General features: G+C 37.4%; 1 protein-coding gene across 1 annotated transcript in view; it reads left to right on the top strand.

Annotated features, from left to right (window-relative positions):
• Positions 1–2,059: 2,059 nt before the first annotated feature.
• LOC126176183 (fatty acyl-CoA hydrolase precursor, medium chain-like) overlaps positions 2,060–21,121 on the top strand; it is a 194,967-nt gene continuing 175,905 nt past the window's right edge. The window contains exon 1 of the mRNA XM_049923325.1: positions 2,060–2,077. Coding sequence (XP_049779282.1) covers positions 2,060–2,077 — 18 coding nt within the window. The remainder of the gene's footprint in view (positions 2,078–21,121) is intronic.

The following is a 21,121-nucleotide window of genomic DNA, read 5'->3' as shown; positions in this document are numbered from 1 at the left end:
ACATATTCCTTTCCTCTCCGATTCTGCGTAGAACTTCCTCATTCCTCCCCTTATCAGTCCATCTAATTTTCATCATTCGCCTGTAGCACCATATCTCAAATGTTTCGATTCTCTTCTGTTCCGGCTTTCCCACAGTCCATGTTTCACTACCATACAATGCTGTGCTCCAGACGTACGTTCTCAGAAATTTCTTCCTCAAATTAAGGCCTATGTTTGATACTAGTAGACTTCTCCTGGCCAGGAATGCCCTTTTTGCCAGTGCTGGTCTGCTTTTGATGCCCTCCTTGCTCCGTCCGTCATTGGTTATTTTACTGCCTAGGTAGCAGAATTCCGTAACTTCCTCTACTTCGTGACCATCAATCCTGACGTTAAGTTTCTCGCTGTTCTCATTTCTACTACTTCTCACTACCTTCGTCTTTATTCGATTTACTCTCAGTCTATACTGTGTACTCATTCGAATGTTCATTCCGTTCAGCAAATCATGTAATTCTTCTTCACTTTCACTCAGGATAGCAATGTCATCAGTGAGTCGTATCATTGATATACTTTCACCTTGAGTTTTAATTCCACTCCTGAACCTTTCTTTTATTTTCATCATTGCCTCCTCGAAGTACAGATTGAACAGTAGGTTCGAAAGACCACATCCTTGTCTTACACGCTTTTTAATACGAGCACTTCGTTCTTGGTCGTCCACTCGTATTATTCCCTCTTGGCTCTACATGACCCGTGTCTCCCTATACCCCACCCCTACTTTCCTCAGAATGTCGAACATCTTGCACCATTTTAACCGCAACGTCAGAATTGCCTCTCTCGTGCCTTTACTTTTCCTAAAGCCAAATTGGTCGTCATATAGCGCATCCTCAATTTTTTTTCCATTCTTCTGTATAGTATTCTTGTAAACAACTTGGATGCATGAGCTTTTTAGCTGATTGTGCGTTAATCGTTGCACTTGTCCGCTTTTGCCGTCTTCGGAATTGTGTGGATGATGCTTTTTCGAAAGACACATGGTATGCCGCCAGACTCATACATTCTACGCACCAACCTGAATAGTCGTTTTGTTGCCAATTCTCCCAATGATTTTAGAAATTCTGATGGAATGTTATCCATCCCTTCTGCCTTATTAGACGTTAAGTCCTCCAAAGCTCTTTTAAATTCTGATCCCCTATCTCTTCTAAATCGACTCCTGTTTCTTCTTCTACCACATAAGACTTAAGTACGTCAGCGCTAGCAGTGGTGCTACGATGACTCTCCTAGCGAAGCAGTTTCATGTTCAGTACGTGACACACAGCGGCGAGTGAAGCCTATGGGACTCGGGGTGTTCCTCTGCTTGTTTACTTTTTCTTTTTATTTGCGTCTAAGATGCCGAAATCTAAAATAAGCGTCGGGAGAATGTATGACATTGTTAAATATATCAATAGTGACGGTATGCAGCGTAACAGATCTATTATAAGGAGCAGCATACTCACGTGTCAATCGCGACTGATGAAAAGCACCCACGAAATCGGGTTCAGCAGCATGTGGAAAGCACCAAGCACGTCAAGAATTAGAAATTATAACGTGGCAATAGAAATGTAAGGCAGCGCTTTACTGGTGACGTACGGACATCTTCAAGTTAAAAAAGGAAGAAAATTTTTTGTTATGACACAGCGGCGACATTTCTAGCTTTACAAGCTTAACAGTCGCAGTATAAAATCACATGTGGATAAATATGTTGGAAAGTCTGTTCTCGATGTTCCCTTCATTGTCTGTGTGAAGAAAAAGTGTCACAAACCAGACGAATAGTAGCTGATCATGCAGTACAATTTTGTCTAGATGAAAGCGCTGCCAGGTCGAAAAGACATGCTTTGAATATTTTAGTGGGACCCCTGAATAGAGAACAAAGGAAAGAAACGTACTTTTCGCAACATGATTTCTTGAGAAAATAGACAGGAAAAGAAAAATGGAAACGTATATCTCCCTTGACGCCGTTCAAGGGCTTCAGGTAGATGAAGTGGATTACATAACATTTGTAGATTTGTTGTTGGAGAAGGTCCGCCTTGAGCGAAACGCAGTGAAGATAATGGGGAAACCAGCGAAAGTAAGTGAATCGTATCGTTCACACACACACACACACAGAATCTTCCATATAGAATTAGTTAATGTTAGCATAACCAACAACATTCCCAGTCATAAAATTGTGAAGTAAATAGCTGTTCTACATTAAGTGCTGTACAGTTGCAGATCATAACTGTGAAAGAAAACAGCTGCAATAAGAAACATAAAAATCAAGGAAAACAATAGCATATGGTCACAAGGTATATAGACGAAACTTTGTCCCTTCATCAATTTTGTAAATACTGTCTAATTTATATGTTTACAAGTAGTAAAGAGCATTTTCCTTGTTTTATAAATAATAATAAAAGTCCACTGATAACGCTGAAACTTCAACGAAACATATCTAGGGAATAAGAAGACAATATAAAACTGTATTTTGCTCAACGCGGGACCTCGCCAAAAACAAATCTATTTGTAAGCAAACACGGGCAGAAGATGATTATAACATTTGCTTTTGATGGATGTAGCCATTTTCTGTTTTGAGTTTTATTTTGCTACATATAAGATATAAAAAGCACTAGACAACGTAATACGGATTTAAGGAGCATATTAATGCATCTAAGGTGCAGCATCCTCAATAAATCTGCCATAGCTACTCGCATTAACACAGGATATGCTTTTCATAACAAGGACATAATATAATAATACGTCACAAATTAAACAAAGGCCATAAGCCGAACCTCTATGAAGAGCTTGAAATTTTTGTTCACAGAAAAATACGTGAACAGAATACTCTGAATGACAAAGCTGAGACAGTGGCAATGAATTTTTGTGAACGTTTCTCAAGCATACCAGAATAACTTTTACTATCTATTTTTGAGTAACTTATATCTTGGAAAAAGAAAACCCAAACTCACAAAAGCGAAACATTAACAAGAAATGTGCTGAAATATAGGTTTAGAAGCTTCTATTTTTAAAAATTTTTAATATTTTGCAAAAATGATATTCTTAAGCGAAAAGGTTGTAAAGAAATAAATACGCAGACATGGTCCAGTCACATTAATGTGTCCACCGCCTATGTTCCACGTCCGTGTACAATAACAACTCACAGACGGCAGATGGCAGCACTAGCAGTGGAGGGTATATAAAGCGTGTTAGGAAGACGCTGAAACCAGTGCAGTAGTTTCAGTGTGGAAACGGAACAATGTATCTGACGTCCTATAACGACATTATCATTGACTTTCGGGCGAGGGGTGGAAGCATTTCAGAAATGGCTAAGCTTGTAAACTGTTCCCATGCCGCCGTGATTAAAGTATACCTTGCATGACAAAATGGCGCCATCCAAAACTGACGTTGGGTCAGCTGTGGTGCACCACAGGCCATAGGTGACGAGGGTGAACGACGGTTACGGAGATGTGCATGGGCGAACAGACGTGCAACTGTCTGCACAGATGGATCAAGGGGCTACCAACAGCGTCTTCTCAACGACCATTTAGTAAACGTTGCTGCGTTTGGATCTCCACAGTAGGCGCCTGGTTCATGCACCCATGCTGACTGCTATTCATCGGCGACGAAGCCTGGAATTTGCACGCCAGCACCGAAACTGCATGTCCACTGCGTGGCAACAGGTGATCTTTTCAGATGAATCACGTTTTATGTCCCCTGAAGAGGTGGTCTTTGGCGTGTATGGCCCTGCAAGAGAAGAGAGAGCGTTGTGGTGTGGAGAATGTTTTCGTGGCATTCCCTTGGTGACCTCGACATTGTGAAAGGCACAATGGATCAACACAAGTATCTATCTTTGACGAATATGTCCATCCCTACCAGAAGTCTCAGTTTTTCCTCAGCACAATGACATCTACCAGCAGGACAATGCAACGTGTCACATACCTCACAGTGTTTGCTTGAGGTTCAGAGGGCACCATGAGGAGCTTACACTATTCCCCTGGCCATCAAACACGCCGAATTTAAACCTAATCGAGAACCCGAGGGACCACCGCAACCATGCTGTTCGCACTATGGATCCTCAACCGAGAAACCTAGCGTAGTTGTCTGTGGCACTGTAGTCAGCCTGGATCCACATCCCAGTCAGTACCTTCCTGCACGCCCGTGCTGCAAAAAGTGGTTTTTATGCTTTTAACAAGTGGTCACATTATGGTCACATACGTGACTGGACAGTGTATATTTGGCATCTGTATCTTTGATTCGTAATGTAAACTGGTAGTGGATGCTCGTTGGCTTACAAGGCATTGCATTTCTACATCAGTACAATCTCTTGACTGTTTATGTTATTGTTTAGTGTTTGTGTGACATGTAAAGATAAAAATGTATATTTATGACGAAATCTCGGGGTTCATTCTGCTGGAACATACACTGGGGAGACAGAAGTCATGGGGTAGCGATATGCACATATACAGGAGGCGGTAGAATCAGTACACAAGGGCAATGCATTGGCAGAGCAGTCATTTGTATTCAAGTGATCCATGTAAAAAGGTTTCCTACATGACTCTGGCCGCATAACAGGAATTAACAGAGTTTGAATGTGGAATGATATTTGGAGCTGGACGCATGGGAGATTTCATTACTGAAATCGTTAGAGAATTCAATATTTAGATAGCCAAAGTGTCATGAGAGTGCCAAGAATACCAAATTTTAAACACTACATCTGACCACAGACAACACAGTGGTCGACCGTCTTCACTTAACGACCGACAGCTGCAGCGTTTGTGTAGAATTGTCAGTGCTAACAGAAAAGCAACACTGCGTGAACTAACCTCGAAAATCAGTGTAGGGCGTACGACGAACGTATCTGTTAGGACAGCGCAGCGAAATCTGGCGTTAATGGGCTATGACAGGATGGTAGGGTTCGAGAGTGGCGCAGACTCCACGAAGCCATGGACCCACGGTCGTCTTCAAGGCGCTTTGCAAGATGGTGCTGGGTCCACAATGGTACGGACAGTGGTTGCGTGGAACTGAACCGATTATTGACTAGAAATGGTTATGTTCGGTTACTAGGAGACCATTTGCAGCCATTCATGGACATCATGTTCCCAAACAACGATGGAATTTTTATACGTAACAATGCGCAGTGTTATCGGGCCACAGTTGTTAGTGATTGGTGTGAATAACTTTCTGGGCAATTCGAGCGAATGATTTGACCACACAGATCGCCCGACATGAACCCCATCATACATTTATGGGACATAATCGAGAGATCGCTTCGTGCACAAAATCCTGCACAAGCAACACTTCCTCAAATAAGGGCAGCTATAGGGGCAGCATGGCTCAAAATTTCTGCAGGGAACGTCCAACCTAGGCAGCGGGAATTTCGTCGCAGGCAACCTAAACCCCAAGCAAGTCGCAAGGCATCAAACACAGTATCAATCAAAGACGTCCACTGCACGTCGCGGAACGACACGAGGCATTAGGTATGGCCATATGAACTCATCAAATTTCCAACAACAGAGGGCAGCCCGAAAACATAGATATCTCCGTCATTGAAGGCATGCCACAACAATTTCATGATTCTACATGCATTGTGTTATGTTCAGACCATTTCCTAATAATTTTTGATGTTCATGCTGACGTCTCGCTACTGTCCAGACGTGAGAGACCATAGAATAGAAATTCTGTAGTGAAAATGGTAATGAACGTGCTTGTTGCACACTATGTACTGGAGAATTTTCTGTTCTATATAAAGGAAAGAGTGGTATTATAGACCAAATGAAATCAGTTAAATATAGGAGTGCTATTAATGCTGCTGGTTCGCTAAACGTACGAAATTTTATGAAGCCAGCAATAGCAATAGCAGTGACCTGCAGTGTGCTGCTAAAGAGGCTACATTTTCATATCACACTACCAGACACGAATACCACTTCTGAAAAAAACACACACAGTGAAAAGTGCAACTGAATAAACAAAGTTAATGTTTCAGCAGGGTGCTTTAACTAATTTCAATAATATATCCTGAGTCGGCCCCAAAGAGATATAGTGATATGTCCTGCGTTGGACCCACTAGAACCCGACAAACACTAGTCAAATTCATGCTACGCATAATCCTGTTGTGTTGCGTTCAGGTGGACCAACACGCCATTCAGCAGGTGGTTATAATGTTTTAGCTAGTCAGTGTACTTGATTGAAGGTTGCAGTTTTTGTCAGTAATAAACGCTTTAGGCAGATATTTAGACGCTTTTTCTGGGTGACTGATCAGCTATAAGAAAGACTAAACACGTATGAGACAAATAAGGACTGCAAGATGAACTTTACGTTGTACACGGTTCCTTCTTCCTGACAACAGCATAGAGGAAACTGGAGGAGGAGCGTTTTGAGAAAGAAGCACAATGGACTTTTATTTGAAAAGATTTGCTGATTAAGAAGAGATTCGCTCTCTTAAGTACATTCTTCTGGAAAGTCTGTGATTTAATTATATACATACATTCATTCACGCATTCCAACGTAAACTTTAACATCGGAAATTTTCGCCAAAAATGACGCACAATTTTCGTCACTTTTTGCACCTACAAATACGTGGTCTGGACATCTCTGAATCTTGTTCTCAACTTTCTGAGTGTGCTGACCTGCGGCCTGGTCTTTTCCACATAATGCAGTAGATTTGAACCTCGTGCGCTTCCACGGTCGTTTAGGCTATACAGCGGTTAAAACATGCAGTTCAAAAATTCTGGCACTATTTTCTCTTGTGCATTCTTGTTCCCTCTCATCTTTCTATGACTGTAATACTTGGCTGGTGTCTCGTCTTGCCTTATGCCTAGTTTACACGACGACACTGGATTGCGCCACCCGTTGCACGCATTCAGTTTCGTATATGTCTGTAGACACGGCGCCACCCGTGTACACTTCAGTTTCGTCGTTTGTGAGTGCCGTAGCCGTGTGTAAAATGAAAGTTTTGGCAGCTGTACGAATTGTGGCGGAGTTAATCTTGTTTGCACGAAAACGCTGCACAAGACAGAAAAACAAAAAAAAAATGAGAACCGTATTTGGGTTCGTGGCTACATAAAGAAAAGACGTCAGCTCGGTAACTCACCGACCTTGCCGAAGATATTGTATTGGAAGATTTTATAAGTTAGTTTAATCATCTGTTTTACAGTTTGTGACTGGGAAGCACTGCTGTGACGTTTTTAAATAAATTAATATTGAATAAAGAATTCACATATCCATGTTTCTGTAGCCTTTTCTCCTGTTAGCTATTTTCCTTAAGGAATAACAGGTCAATTCTAACCACGGGATCTTAGCCTTGTAGACGTGGGCTGTTCCACAGCTAGACGCTTTGCTTGCCTATATTTTTCCTAATTCATTTGTTTATGCACTCCTATAATTTTAACTGAATGTCTTTTGCTCTGCAGCTCAAATATTGTCTACGAATCCATGTTAAGATCTGACTCGCAAAAACAAGTCGCTGCTTCTTTCTGTAGTCAGCGTCATTAAAATCCTACCCAAAAAGCAAACAATTTCCTCTGTTCCTCACGTAATATTTCAGTTTGTTTACTTTCTGCCGACACACCTAATCTCAATACTGATGTAACTAGTGCCTCCAAAGCTGGAACAAGCCGAAAATTTTGAGTTTCGCCAACGAGTTACGCATGCCCGGTGACCGGTAACGCAGTTGCATGCAACCAAGTGTAAAATAGGCTTTACAAACACGCGCAACGGCGGTGCAATATTTGTGTCTTTAGTTACGTAAAATAAATATTAACATTATTATTCGTTTGTTGAAGGGAAAGGACAAATCTGAGCCGTCCAGTATGCTGTAGATCAGCTTTTACTATTTTTTTACCTTCTTTCTTTATTTGCTCTAAAAGTTTCATTTTCTGTCTGACTGAATGTGGTGATCATTGTGTGTAACATTTGTTAGTAAGACAGGGTGTAGATGGAGAATAATAAATAAACGTTATAACAGCAATTAGTGTAACATTATTTTTGACATGCTTATTTAAGTTCCGACGATACTGCGACAAAGAAGCAACAACGAATTGCTGAGTCACAACGAACAGCGTGATAGACCTTGATAACGCGAACGCATTACAGAGCCCCATTCATCAATTGCGTAACAGGCGGCAGCGTACGCAGCTTATCTGCTCGTATCAGCCAGTAACCCAAAAATAACGTGTGCACGCGCCACTCCGTCTCAGCGTTGTGAAGCGTGGAGCGCACTATTGTGCGCTCTGTCGACAAAATTGCGAACTAATACGTGCTGACATTTATCATTTCACTATAAAGCACATCGCCAAGCAAGATAGGGAAGGATTCGTCTCATTCCAGAGAAGAATATTCATATTTACTTAACTGGTAAACTCCTACGGTAGTTACGTAAAAATTAACAAAAGTCATGGAAAGCAGAAAGAGCAGGGGGCAACTGATTACGATTAGCGGAAGAGACCTCACACGGTTTGAACTGATAATTTATTGAGGCTTTATAATTAATAATAGACATTTATTTGGCATAATTCTGTTGCTTGCGCCAAATAAAAAGACTATAAAATATGGCGCTAAGGCTGGCTACAAATCCAGATGCAGCCAGAATAATGCAAAATAACAATGACGGCGAACGATCCAATAACTGAGGTACCTAGTGACAGAGAAGGCCAGCTTCGATCTATAATATTCTGAAACAGTCATATTCATCAAGACGTATACAAACTTGGTCAAGCAGTGAATGCAGAGGCAGTTTCAAGAATCCGACCGGCTTAGGGTTGCCATACATCGCGGATTTCGCGTACAGTCCCCGATTTTATGCACGAAGACGGGTGTCCTGGACGAAGAGGAAAATGTCCCCGAAAAAAGTGGATAGTAAATAACAAAAAATTACGCAAGTTTTGCCACTGGCCACCGATCAAGTGTTTCATAACTCCTGCAAACTTGACGATAGCCGTTGAAACCTGTGGTGATATTCCGTGTCACTTCAGAATCGCTCGGCTATTTTCAGAACAGACTGTGGAAGCAGTGCAATAATGGATTCTTTGCGATTGTTTCAGTTTTCCGCTGTTGTTTCACAACGTCTCTGCTGTCGGTATCTGGTATTCTTTGGTCGTGTTAACATTCAGCTGTGCGAAGTATACTTCTGGTGTTGTTATTGCACAGAATTTGAAATTTAAACTGTCGAAACGAAAAGTACATTTTGGAGAAGCATATACTGATGCGTTTCCAAGTATTAAAAGTGGAAGAAACGAAATGAGGCTATTTGCAAAGTGTGTGGGTAAGTACAATGCATTGTAGGTACGTAACAGTAAACAATAGCTATCATTTGTAGAAAGCATAAAAATGAGTATTATGATTGACTATCTGATGAAATGGAGCAAGCCTTTATCCGAACTTGAACATTTTGACTGGATACTGTTGAAGGCTTTATGTGATTGGGAAAAAGCTGAATGTACCCTGAAGTGGATGCAAGAAAAAATAACTATCGAAGTGGATGAGTGTTTGCTATTTGACCAGATAGTGAAATTGAAATGTTTTCTTACACAGGAAGATAACCAGAATTTGGAGACGATGTCTCATAAAAAGTGGTTTAAATTTTTTGAGGATTGTGTTTCTAAAGAGCAGTATTCAGAACTGCTTGCTATTGTGCAGTACTATTTCTCCATTCCATGGCATAATGCCAATGTGGAGAGAGTGTTTTCCGTAGTGAATGCACAATGGACAGAAAAAAGAAACAGGCCAGCTTTAACATCAGTCAATGCAATGCTCCAAATCCAATATAATATGAAAAACACAAATTTTCATAGACTGATTCAGAGTCGGAGCGAGTTTCTTTCCTTTGTCCAGGGCTCAGAGAAATATGACTGGTTTAAAGCATAAACACACTGGACTCACATTCGGGAGGACGACGGTTCAATCCCGCGTCTGGCCATCCTGATTTAGGTTTTCCATGATTTCCCTACGCTCCAGGCAAATGCCGGGATGGTTCTTTGAAAGGGCATGGCCGACTTCCTTCTCCGTCCTTCCCTAATCCGATGAGACCAATGACCTCGCAGTCTGGTCTCCTTCCCCAAACAACCCAACCCAAACCTTAAAGCATAAAGTGAAAGATATATATCAATTTTAGCAGCATGATTGTGTACATGTTAATCATTTGTGTTCAGTGCTTTAATTAAAAAGTTATTTAATGTCAATTGCAATTAATTTTCTTCATCATTGTTCACTCCTTTATAGACACCATTAATGCTTGGATTAATTTTACATGTTAATTACAACTTCTTTGCTGACAGAACTACTGTTTAAATTATGGTAATTATGAAGATTTGGCCGACGTGCAGAAAGGTGAAAGGACATTGTGTGATTCCAGGTTTCAACCACATCTTATTAATTACCACTGTAAAGTAATGATGAAGATTCAACTGAAATGCAAACCAATGGTCACTTGCACAACATATTGGTCCATGTTTCAACCACATCTTTATAATCACTGAATTTTGTCCTTTATTTTCGTCCTTGGATTATGGCAGCACTTTACCTTAAAGAAAACCCCATTCAACAATAAATCCCTTTCTCTATCAATAAAAATATCTAAGAAACATTTTGAATCATTGAAGTTTGTACTGTATAATTTTTTACCTTTTTATTTTAAAAGTTAATTTACACAATTCTTCAATAGTATGATAATTAACACATTCTCTGATGGAGCAGTATTGCAATTTATTATCTGGATGATCAAAGGATTATATTTAGATAACCTAGATTTGATTAACTTGATTGTTGTTTCACCAACTGTATAGCAGTGATCACCTATGTAGTCACTAAATAGACGATACTCTTTTTTTTCAACATTTTCCTATTTATTTGTTTTAACTTTATATTTTTGGATTTTTTCTTCTAGTTCTATAGCAAGTTATTGTTTTGTTCTTCACTGAGATGATATTGAAAATCTATAGCTTGTTGTTCAAATTGATTTGCATTATATTCTGCTGTGTATTTTAAATAATATTTAAATAATTTTCTAAAGTAATATAATAATCTTTAATTTCATTGGCTACTTTAGTTCTTAAACACATTATTAGTTTTTTTCCAACTAGAAACAGATAATAATATCAACTTTTTTGAACTAAAGTATTAGCACATGGGTCTTCATATTTTATTTCAATATATTCAAGATGGTAATTATTTAAAAATGTAATAAAAATTGATTTCATTTTAATGAATTTTTTATGGCCTAATGTAGAAAGGCTTGGATTATTTAGTTTTCTAGGTACCTGTGTCAGGGAATGTGAAATTCCATAATGAATAAAATATGAAATGCCATTAGTTATTAAAACATCTTTTTGATTAAATAAAGGAACCCTAATATTTTTAAACCATATACTTAAATCTAATTGCTTCTGAATAAATTCAAATATATTCATCACAGGTATTTCTGAACTAGCAACAACTACATTAGATGTGCTTGGAATAGCTGCCATTTATTAAAAATAATTTTATTTGATAGTTATTTGTAATATATAAAATTCTATAATACTGATTCATTAATAAATATAATGCTTTTTATTATATGTTACAATGTCTCAGGGAGACCCCATAAAAATAAATTAATTTGCTGCAGTTAATGTTTCCTTTTATCTTTCAAACACTGGTGTAACTTTTTAAGAGGGAAATGAAATTGTTTGAAATTTTTTTTACAAATCTATAAATATTGTTTCTCAAAATGGTGAGTCTAAATGGTCTAAAAGTTCATATTAAGAACTATAGCAAATGAATTAGGACTTAAAGGTTATTCTAAACTTAGAAAACAACTTGTACTTATTAACAATAATATTAACAATAAAATTAATGACAACAACAAAAGTGAAAAATTAGACCATAAAGGAATTGAGAGTTAAACTAAAAGAATTAGGAATTAAAGGATAATATAAACTAAAAGAGGAAAACTTATAACAATGTTTAATTAAGATTTTGAAAATTTGTTTTGAGGAATATTATAAACTATATTCTACAACACCTGAAATATACAGAAATAAAGTTGTTGATTATATTGAAAATTGTAATAAATATGATATAGAATGGACATTTATATCATGACTATGAATTAGCTGAAGATTTTATGAGAGAATTTCAATATAAAGTACACTGATTCTTGTATTAATATTACAACAAAATTTATTTGAAGATTTAGTAAGAGAAATTCACACTAGATTAGATTGGAATCTTTTATCAAATGCACGAAAATTATCTGAAAACTTCATAAGAGAATTTCAAGACAAATTAAATAATTAAATTGGGATATTATATTTATAGAATTTATAGGAGGATTTCAAGATAAATTTATCTGGGATATAATGTCACATATTCAAAAATTGTCCCAAGATTTAGAGAATTTAAAGGTAAAGAAAATAGGGGTGAAGTATCAAGTGAACAAATATAATCTGAAGATTTTTAATAGAATTTCAAGATGAATTGAATTGGAAATATATTTTAGAATATGAAGAATTATTTGAATCATTCAAACAAAAAATATCTAAAGGGTATGAACTATAAGAACAATTTGAAGATAATTATTTTCTTTATGTTTAAGTAATGAAAATCACCCATCTGTAAAACCAAAATGGAATCATATTTTTCATAGGGAGGATATTTGATGAATTAAAAGAAAAAGTTATTTGTCCATTGATTAGAAATTTTATTATAAAAATATAAACTCAGTTTGCTGTGCCTGAATTTATTATATCTGCTGTGTCATCCAAATAAGACACAACCAGGGAAAAAGCACCACAGGCCAAAGACGCAAGCTGGTGCCAGTGCCATAGTAATTCACCACTTGTGCAAGTTCCACCAGGCCACAGGTGACACTGATGAGGATGATATCGACATCACATGCAAATCACCAATTACTAGATGACAGCCATAAGAAGCTTACTTGGAGATACAAGAGCAGCTCCAGTCCATCTGGATATAGAGCATCATCCAAGGTTCACTTAGACAGGGAATGTCGTTTAAAGAACTCTTAGAAGTGAATAGGCAGTTTTTGCAAATTGCATTTGCTATGTACTGTGAATCTTACCTTAGCCATTGAGGGTCTTTTTTGTGTTATATTACATACAGTGTTGCAGACTTCATTATTCGATAAGTAAACCTTTTTGACTTTGTTACTAATTTGCTGGAGTGTTGTAGAACCATCATTGTCCTATGCTGTTACCTGTTCCAGGGGCAAAGCTGTGCAATAGTGTCAGGGAGAAACTGACTTAGCAGTGTACTGCACCAGAAGCTGTTTCAAGAACTCACAAACTAGGCCTGCCATAACAGTAGTGGCAGCTCAACCTCCCCAGCAGTAGCGACAAGGCCTTTACAAAATTGGTGATGAGGGTTTACAAAAATATCATTAATCAAATGTTCTTGTGTGTAACATTTTAAAACAAATAATTGTACCAACAAATAATTCTTAAAGCTTCTTTCATTCATTGATACAATTTTATTGAATTAGGATTGTAATTAAGTATTAACATTTGCTCACAACTAGAATGTCTATCTTCGATTCTGTACCATTGCTTTTGCAATTTTTTTCTTTGTGTTCTAATTATACAATAAGTATATTTATAATTATTGTCACATAATTTTAAAAGAATAAAAGTTGGACTTTTATACAAAAATACAAATTAACTGTTTGAGGTAATGATGTATTTATTTCTTCATTTACTTCATGCAAACTTTCTGTTGCTCTATCAACTACTCCATTTAAATTTTGGATTCGATCTTATTTATATTTTCTAAGTGAGTTATTTGGTCTTTGTACATCCCTTTTACTTGGTTTTTAATTATAGATTCCCCATATTTTCTAATTGCTGGTAAAACCTATTCATAAACTCCGTCTAGGAAATTTTCAGCAAAATGGATTTTTGCATCTCATAACAAAAGAATATAGAACAGGTTCACTGATAAATTTTGTCGAATTTAATATATATTTAGGCAGTACTGAAATGAGCTACCAAGATTTTCAAATGATTTACAATACTTTTGTTCAATAAAGTCTTGAATTGATTTTCTAGGTTGAACATGTCCTAAAAGATTAACAACTTAATTTGCATAAAACAAAGGATTATTCTTTTCATCAATCATAAACACTAATTTTTTATTATTTGTAAGCTTGTTTTTGATGTATAATCGAATACATTTAAGAGAAAAAATTATTAATAAAAATTATATATATGCAGGTTTTATAATAAATATCATTAATGATTTGGTTTAGATTAATCTTATAATATTTTGAATGTATATAAATGATGTAACTTCTATAATTGTTGTTTGAGAAAGTAGTAATTAGTGATATTAAAAGTTATGCAGTAAAATATTTATTTGATTTTGGTTATTTGAATATTCCATCAACAGCTGTAATAACTTAAGTGAGTGATGATTTAGTAAGAGAATCGTTAATTTTATTTCAGTTAACACAGACTCTTCAGATAACTGATCAATTAAGCAATTTTACATATTAAGAACATAGATGTGGTGTACAAGATTAATTTGGTTGTAATAGAACTAGTATGTATAAATGAAATAAGAAAAATATGAAGTGGAATTATAAAGGAGTAAATAAAAATTGTTTTAAGTAACAGAGGTACTAATTCGTTAATGCAAAAAATATATTGATATTTAGTTTGTTTGTGATATTAATAATCCTGACATTTTAATTAAAAGTAAAAGATGAGTACATACATATGAAATCTCTGGTCTGCAATGTTCAAACAAACTAGATGGGTAAGGAAATATGTTTGATCATGTATTTTTTCTAAATATGAATAATAATCCTATCGAAATACATACAGATAAAGATGAGATCTGGTATATAGAATTGATCAAAACTACACCAAATAAAGAAACAAGTTATCTGATATTTTAATTCATGAAATTGACCACTAATTAGGTTTATATCATTCAGATGTTTATGGATCAATAATGTATCCATACTACAATACTTCACATTTAGAATTATTTCAAGATGATATTAATGCTGTTCAAAGTTTATATAGTAGAAAAAATATTAACACTGAGGACTATACTAAAATCTACACCAGTCGTATCAACAGTTATTTTAAATGAGTCAGTTAAAGCAATATGTGAAATTAATAAATTATAAATGGCGTTCTATATATTTATTACCAGGAGCTGGTATGGATAGTCGATGAGATGAATTCGCAATTAGTAACTAATTGGATAACATTTTTACCACAAGATTTACATAAAATAGATGGAATATATCAAACACCAAGCGTTAAAGTTGTATTATTTTTTGACAATATGATATATATGACACAATAACAAACGTTACAAATAATTTTGGGATATCCAAAATGAATATCTAGTACAGGATTACGTAAAAATGTTTTATTAAGTGGTGTGGTCAACACTTATTCTGGTAGAATATTTTTATTCTTTGAAGAACTTTTCTATATGGAATTAAATGAATGTAGTTTTACATACAAATCATGAGGAGTTATAACTACAGAACTTCCAGGACTACCTACCAGAACAAATTCTGCATTCAGATACATTAATGTATTGTTGTATTTTTTCAAGGCTGATTTCATGAATATAATGAATTCACAAAAAAGGTAGTTAGAGCTGGTACATTTGCTTTATGTTTATTTGTTATTAAATGTACAAGATTGGTGCTTAAGGTGATGAACATATTAAAAGTAGAATGAAATTTTCACTCTACAGAGCGCAGTGTGTGCTGATATGAATCTTCCTGGCAGATTAAAACTGTGTGCCAGATTGAAACTCGAAATCAGGACCTTTGCCTTTCGTGGGCTAGTGCTCTACCAACTGAGCTACCCAAGACCGACTCACGCCCCGTCCTCACAGCGTTAATTCCACCAGTACCTCATCTCCTACCTTCCAAACTTCACAGAAGTTCTCCTGTGAACCTTGCAGAACTAGCTCTCCTGGAAGAAAGGATACTGCGGAGACATGGCTTAGCCACAGCCTGCGGGTAGTTTCTAGAATGAAATTTTCACTCTACAGCGGAGTGTGCGCTGATATGAAACTTCCTGGAAGATTAAAACTGTGTGCTGGACCAAGAGTCGAACTGCCTTTCGCAGGTTTTAATCTGCCAGGAAGTTTCAAGATCAAAGATGTTTTCTGTGGGCTATAAAATCTTGGTCTTGATCAGGAACTTCAACATTTTAAATTTCCTGTAATGGTTAATAATATCCCAAAAATCTATAATAGAATTACTGTATCTATTAAAGCTTTTTCATCTGATGGAAAATATCAAGTGTACCTATTAAAAATTGCGAAATATAAGAGCGAAACATTTAAACATCCTTTACTTAAAAAATATTAATTCACATTATTGTTACATAAAAAATGTATCGACACTTGTTTTGGGTCATGTTAATAAACATGAAGCTGTAAAATGTATTTGTGATTGATGTTTACTCCACTTCAGTAGTAAAGAAAAATTAGGTAATCACACATCAAGCCATTTAGTTAACAAACCATTGAAAGTAAAAATGCCAAAGGAAGGCTCATATGTCCTTTTTAAAAATATTCAACATACACAAAAGTCCCATTTGTTATTTATGCTGGTTCTGAATGTTTGTCAGTGAAGATGTACAATTGTCAGGGCAATATAGAAAATTCATATACAATGAATTATCAAATACTCTGTTATTATTTTAAATATATTAATGGGCATTATAAAGATCCTGTTGTTTATAGAGTGCCAAATTGTCATAAGAAATTTATTGAGTGTAAAAAAGGAGAAGTCAAAGAAACTGGAAGAATTTATTCTGAAATTGAAGAAATGAGACCATTAATTCCTGAAGAACAATAAAGATATACCAAGATAAACAAATCTACATTGTATAACTGTCATTATTCTCTGAAAAATAAAAAGGTTCGTCATCATGATCATTTAACTGGAAAATTTATAAATCCATTATGTAGTAATTGTAATTTACTGTTAAAACATCCTAGTTTTGTACCAGTTTATTTCCATTATTTATCTGGATATCATTCACATCTGTTAGTAAAAGAGCTTGGTTATGATAAAAAAAGAATAGATTTAATACCAAATAATGATGACAGATATATTAGTTTTGATAAGAGTACAGAAAGTTTGAAAATGAGGTTTATTGAACCAGTACTAAGCCAACTACAGATTCCTCCTACTAAAATATTAATACACATTTCATAAATGTACAATATTATCCATTTCTCTCTATTGTAGTATAGCATAAAACACTACATTCATTAGGTGTTTACTAGCGTAAGTACTATTTCCCAATATTAGCCCAGGCTGTTGGTAAGCGATGCACAGGAAGCTCAACTGGTTGGGCAGTTTCCCCCTAAAGCAGATATAGGTTACACAGAGAAGGGTCATAACCACAATGGTACCGGAAACCAAAGCATGCATAGTCATTATTTTGCTGTGTTGCTTGTCATGGTACTGTCCTACATGTGGGAGCTTCTGCTGAGCTGTAATGCATCATTTTGGTGTAGCTATATGTTCATCCAGTGAATGAAGATCAGGTTTTCAGGTGTTGTATAGGTAACTTAAGTTCTGGGTTGGTAGTGTCTCCATTCTTTGGAGATCAACACCACCTCCTGTGTCCCTACCTGTATGATCTATACTACATTTGCTAGCTACTAAAACTAGTGTATGAAGTTGGGCTCCATTGGTGTTAATTCTTATCATCATCATATGGTAGGACAATGGGAAGTCCTGCTCAATTGGTTTAAATGTGTGTTGCAGTTTCATTGTTAGTTCCTCCTGGACCATCTATGTATCAGCCAGGAACTGTTCTTGGAGCAGCACTGTAAGACTCTGTTGCCCGTGTACTGCCTCTACTGCTGCTGTTACCTCTACCCTAGCATCCCGTACGCTATCAGCTAGCAACTGTAGTACTCTTTCCACTGTTACTCTGGTATATAATACATCCAGCAGGTCTGTATCATGCTCAGAACTTGAGTCACTGTTCCCACGATTGTTTTCACATATCCCACCAGTTCTGTTGGGAGTTCCCACAACGTTCAGGTATTATTTAACATGCTGTGCTCCAAGTCATTAGTTATGAGAGGTCTACCAGTCTGTAAGAGCTCTATTCCTATTCGCCGCTTCTTTTACTTTATCCTGCATGTCATTCAATTCTTGGGTGCTGGCCTGCTTTTTTATGATCGCTGAAAACACACTGGAGCAGGTGGGGTTAAATATTATCCAATGGCATGGCTGATGCTGATTGCAATTGGCCACTGCCGGCAATGAACAGTGACAATGTACGTCCACGTGGGATGATGGCTGTTGGGCAGCTAGATGGCCCAGACTTGAACCTGCAGCCCACTAGGGAGATGAGGCCATCAGCAGATGGTAGTTATCTAGAGGGCAACCAGACAGTCTGAAGGTGCCAAGTCAATTGCATGCACATTCAGCTCAGGCAGAGGGCTGCAGCTGTTGGCACCAAAATCTGATGGCAGCTGCTGGCAGCTTCATCTTGGACTGCTAGGAGACTACTTCTCACGACATAACACATGGTGTCGACCATGTAACTGGGAATACTGTGCGAAACTGAACACTCCTGAGATGGAGCGTCTAAATTAGGTGGTATATACGGGGTGCCTATAATAAAAAATTCGCTTCCATATAAAACGAGTCATCATAGGACAATGAAATGTGGAATCATTTGTAAGGACATGCGGAAGAAAACTAATGAATAAACCATTGAAAAAATACACATTTTAATTTCCACATGAGAGGGTGACATTTGTTAATTGCGTACCATGTTTATATTCCAGGTTACAAATATTGCTTGATGTGATGACTATCTGCATCCATGACAGCCTGGAACAGCACTAGAAATTCCATTTCACAATTTTTTGTAGGACTTTTCGAATAGTGGACCACAGAATGTTCAGCTGTTATGACACATCTTATGGCAAGTTGATAAAGAGAGGCAGGGAGGGAGAGGGAGAGGGCGAGAGAGAGAGAGAGAGAGAGAGAGAGAGAGAGAGAGAGAGAGAGAGAGAGAGAGGGATAAAGGTGTGTATGATAAATCCCTTCCTCAAAAATATTTCTCTCTTTCATACCTCCTCTGTATTACCAACACGAGGAGCCTATTTGCTTCCACCGCCCTGAGTGTAAAACATAAGTTCTAATAAATGTTCACCAATCTGCAGTCTTCTACAGTTGTTCTCCCCTGCACAGAAAACAGCATGTAGATCATGAAACCACTATCTTGAGGCGAGGAACTGTTATTTTAGAAATAATTAAATTTTCGATCATTTGTTTAAATGGGATGCCACTCGAACTGCACAATTACTTTTCACTTTAGAGTCACAAACACTTTCCATTCTTCAACAAAATAATAAATTGTGTACTTCTGTAATTACTATCACGTTGTCGAAATAACCATACATTGCTAATAAAGTCTTAAGCTGATGGTGACTGCAGCAGACAACATGTCTATCCTCTGGGACTGATGAACCAGCTATCACATTTAAAAACCATAGGTTACTAATAAAGTCTTAACTGACACCAACTGTGGCAGACACGTCTGTCCTCAAACACTGCCGAACCAGCTATATCATAGACAAACTACTTTGCCCATCATTCAAGTCAGGCACGATACGAAGACCACCGAAATGCTTCATGAGCCATTTTGTTTAGCAGTTGTTTATTAGTCTGCTGGTTATTAATAATCATGAAAAAAATGGAATGATAACATGCTATTGAGAGATGCTTTAATTTATAATGCAAGTAAATACACTGTTTAGTTTATCTAATATTAATTACAGAAGATTATCATTTTGGTGTGCAACTTTTGAATGTAGGAACCAATTGCGGAAAAGGACCACAATGTAGGTGGTCTTTCTCCTGATAACCATATTGAACAAACTCTCTGTCATCGATATCACACACCACGTTACGTCATCTTGCCACTGCTGCCTTCTCAGCTGTTCTAAGGAGAGCTTCTTGTACCTGAATATGGTGGCTGCCAAGCCAGAAATATTACAGTCTTGCACACTGCTTGAAGATTGCACATTGTGTCCAGCATTCTGAACCATGGCAACAGTAATTTCTTCTATAATTTATGACACAATTGGCCATTGCCCTCTCCCAGGTGCAATTCTCAAATTACTAGTTAATCTGAACTTTCGAATCATGTTCTTCACTCTTGGTGTGGGAAGAGAACATCTTCGTATTCCTTTGGTGCACTGATATGAAGAGCTGCAGCACTATTTCTGTTGTTTCGATATAACAGCTTTATGAGTAAAGATCTCTTCACCTTGTCAAGACCCATGTTGACCGTCTGCATCTGTAATGCAAACTTATGCCTGTGTTTCAATCCTACGTTGCTGCACCAGTACTAGCACCTAATGGCAAGTCATGACACCACTAACAATGCAAATCTTGCAGTGCACAGCCTGAACATCGTTCGTATAAACTTGTGTATCCATACAGAAAATAGTTTTCTGTCTACACTGCCTGAAGTAGTGAAAGTTTAATTATAACCATCCTGTATATGAGCGAATGCGTCTAGTGTTTTGCAAACAGGGGCACTCATGGCCTGTAAGTCACAAGAAGCTGGGACGACTAAACATAATTTTTGGGAAACATACTTTATTTGCCCTCGTTTTCCTGTCTATTCAGCTCCTCCAGATGCTCTGTCATAACTACAAGGTGTCATAAATTTTACTGTCAGAGATGTTGTCTGGCATCCTCTGCATCGTCTGCAGTAGCCACCAAGAGAGATCGCGGGAGGCGCGCTTCGGCACGGCGCGTCACGGACGGTAGTTGCCGCAAGTAGAATTCGGCCGCGACCTCTGCCGGTGGAACAACAACAACTCAGGCAGCACAGGCCGTGCCCAGTCAGTTCACATCGGGAATGCCTAGGAGACACTTCCCAGTCTACGCTACGTGAAGTGCAACGGAAAACGTAAACCGTGTTACTACACAACTGGCGACGAGTAGGGTCGTTCTTCCGCGTGTTGCGTCGTTGTTCCGGTTTCGCAGCTTATCCACGGCATGGAGGATTTAGTGCGGGTTTTGGTTGAGCAGCAGACGGAGCTCATGGCAACCATGAAACAAGTGCTTCCGGCGTTGCTCTCCACGCAGTCTGCTCCAGCGCCGTTCCCTCCTCCCTTTCCCCCG

This window comes from Schistocerca cancellata, chromosome 3, assembly GCF_023864275.1.
Source record: "Schistocerca cancellata isolate TAMUIC-IGC-003103 chromosome 3, iqSchCanc2.1, whole genome shotgun sequence".
NCBI lineage: Eukaryota > Metazoa > Arthropoda > Insecta > Orthoptera > Acrididae > Schistocerca > Schistocerca cancellata.
This window is presented reverse-complemented; position numbering and strand designations above follow the sequence as displayed.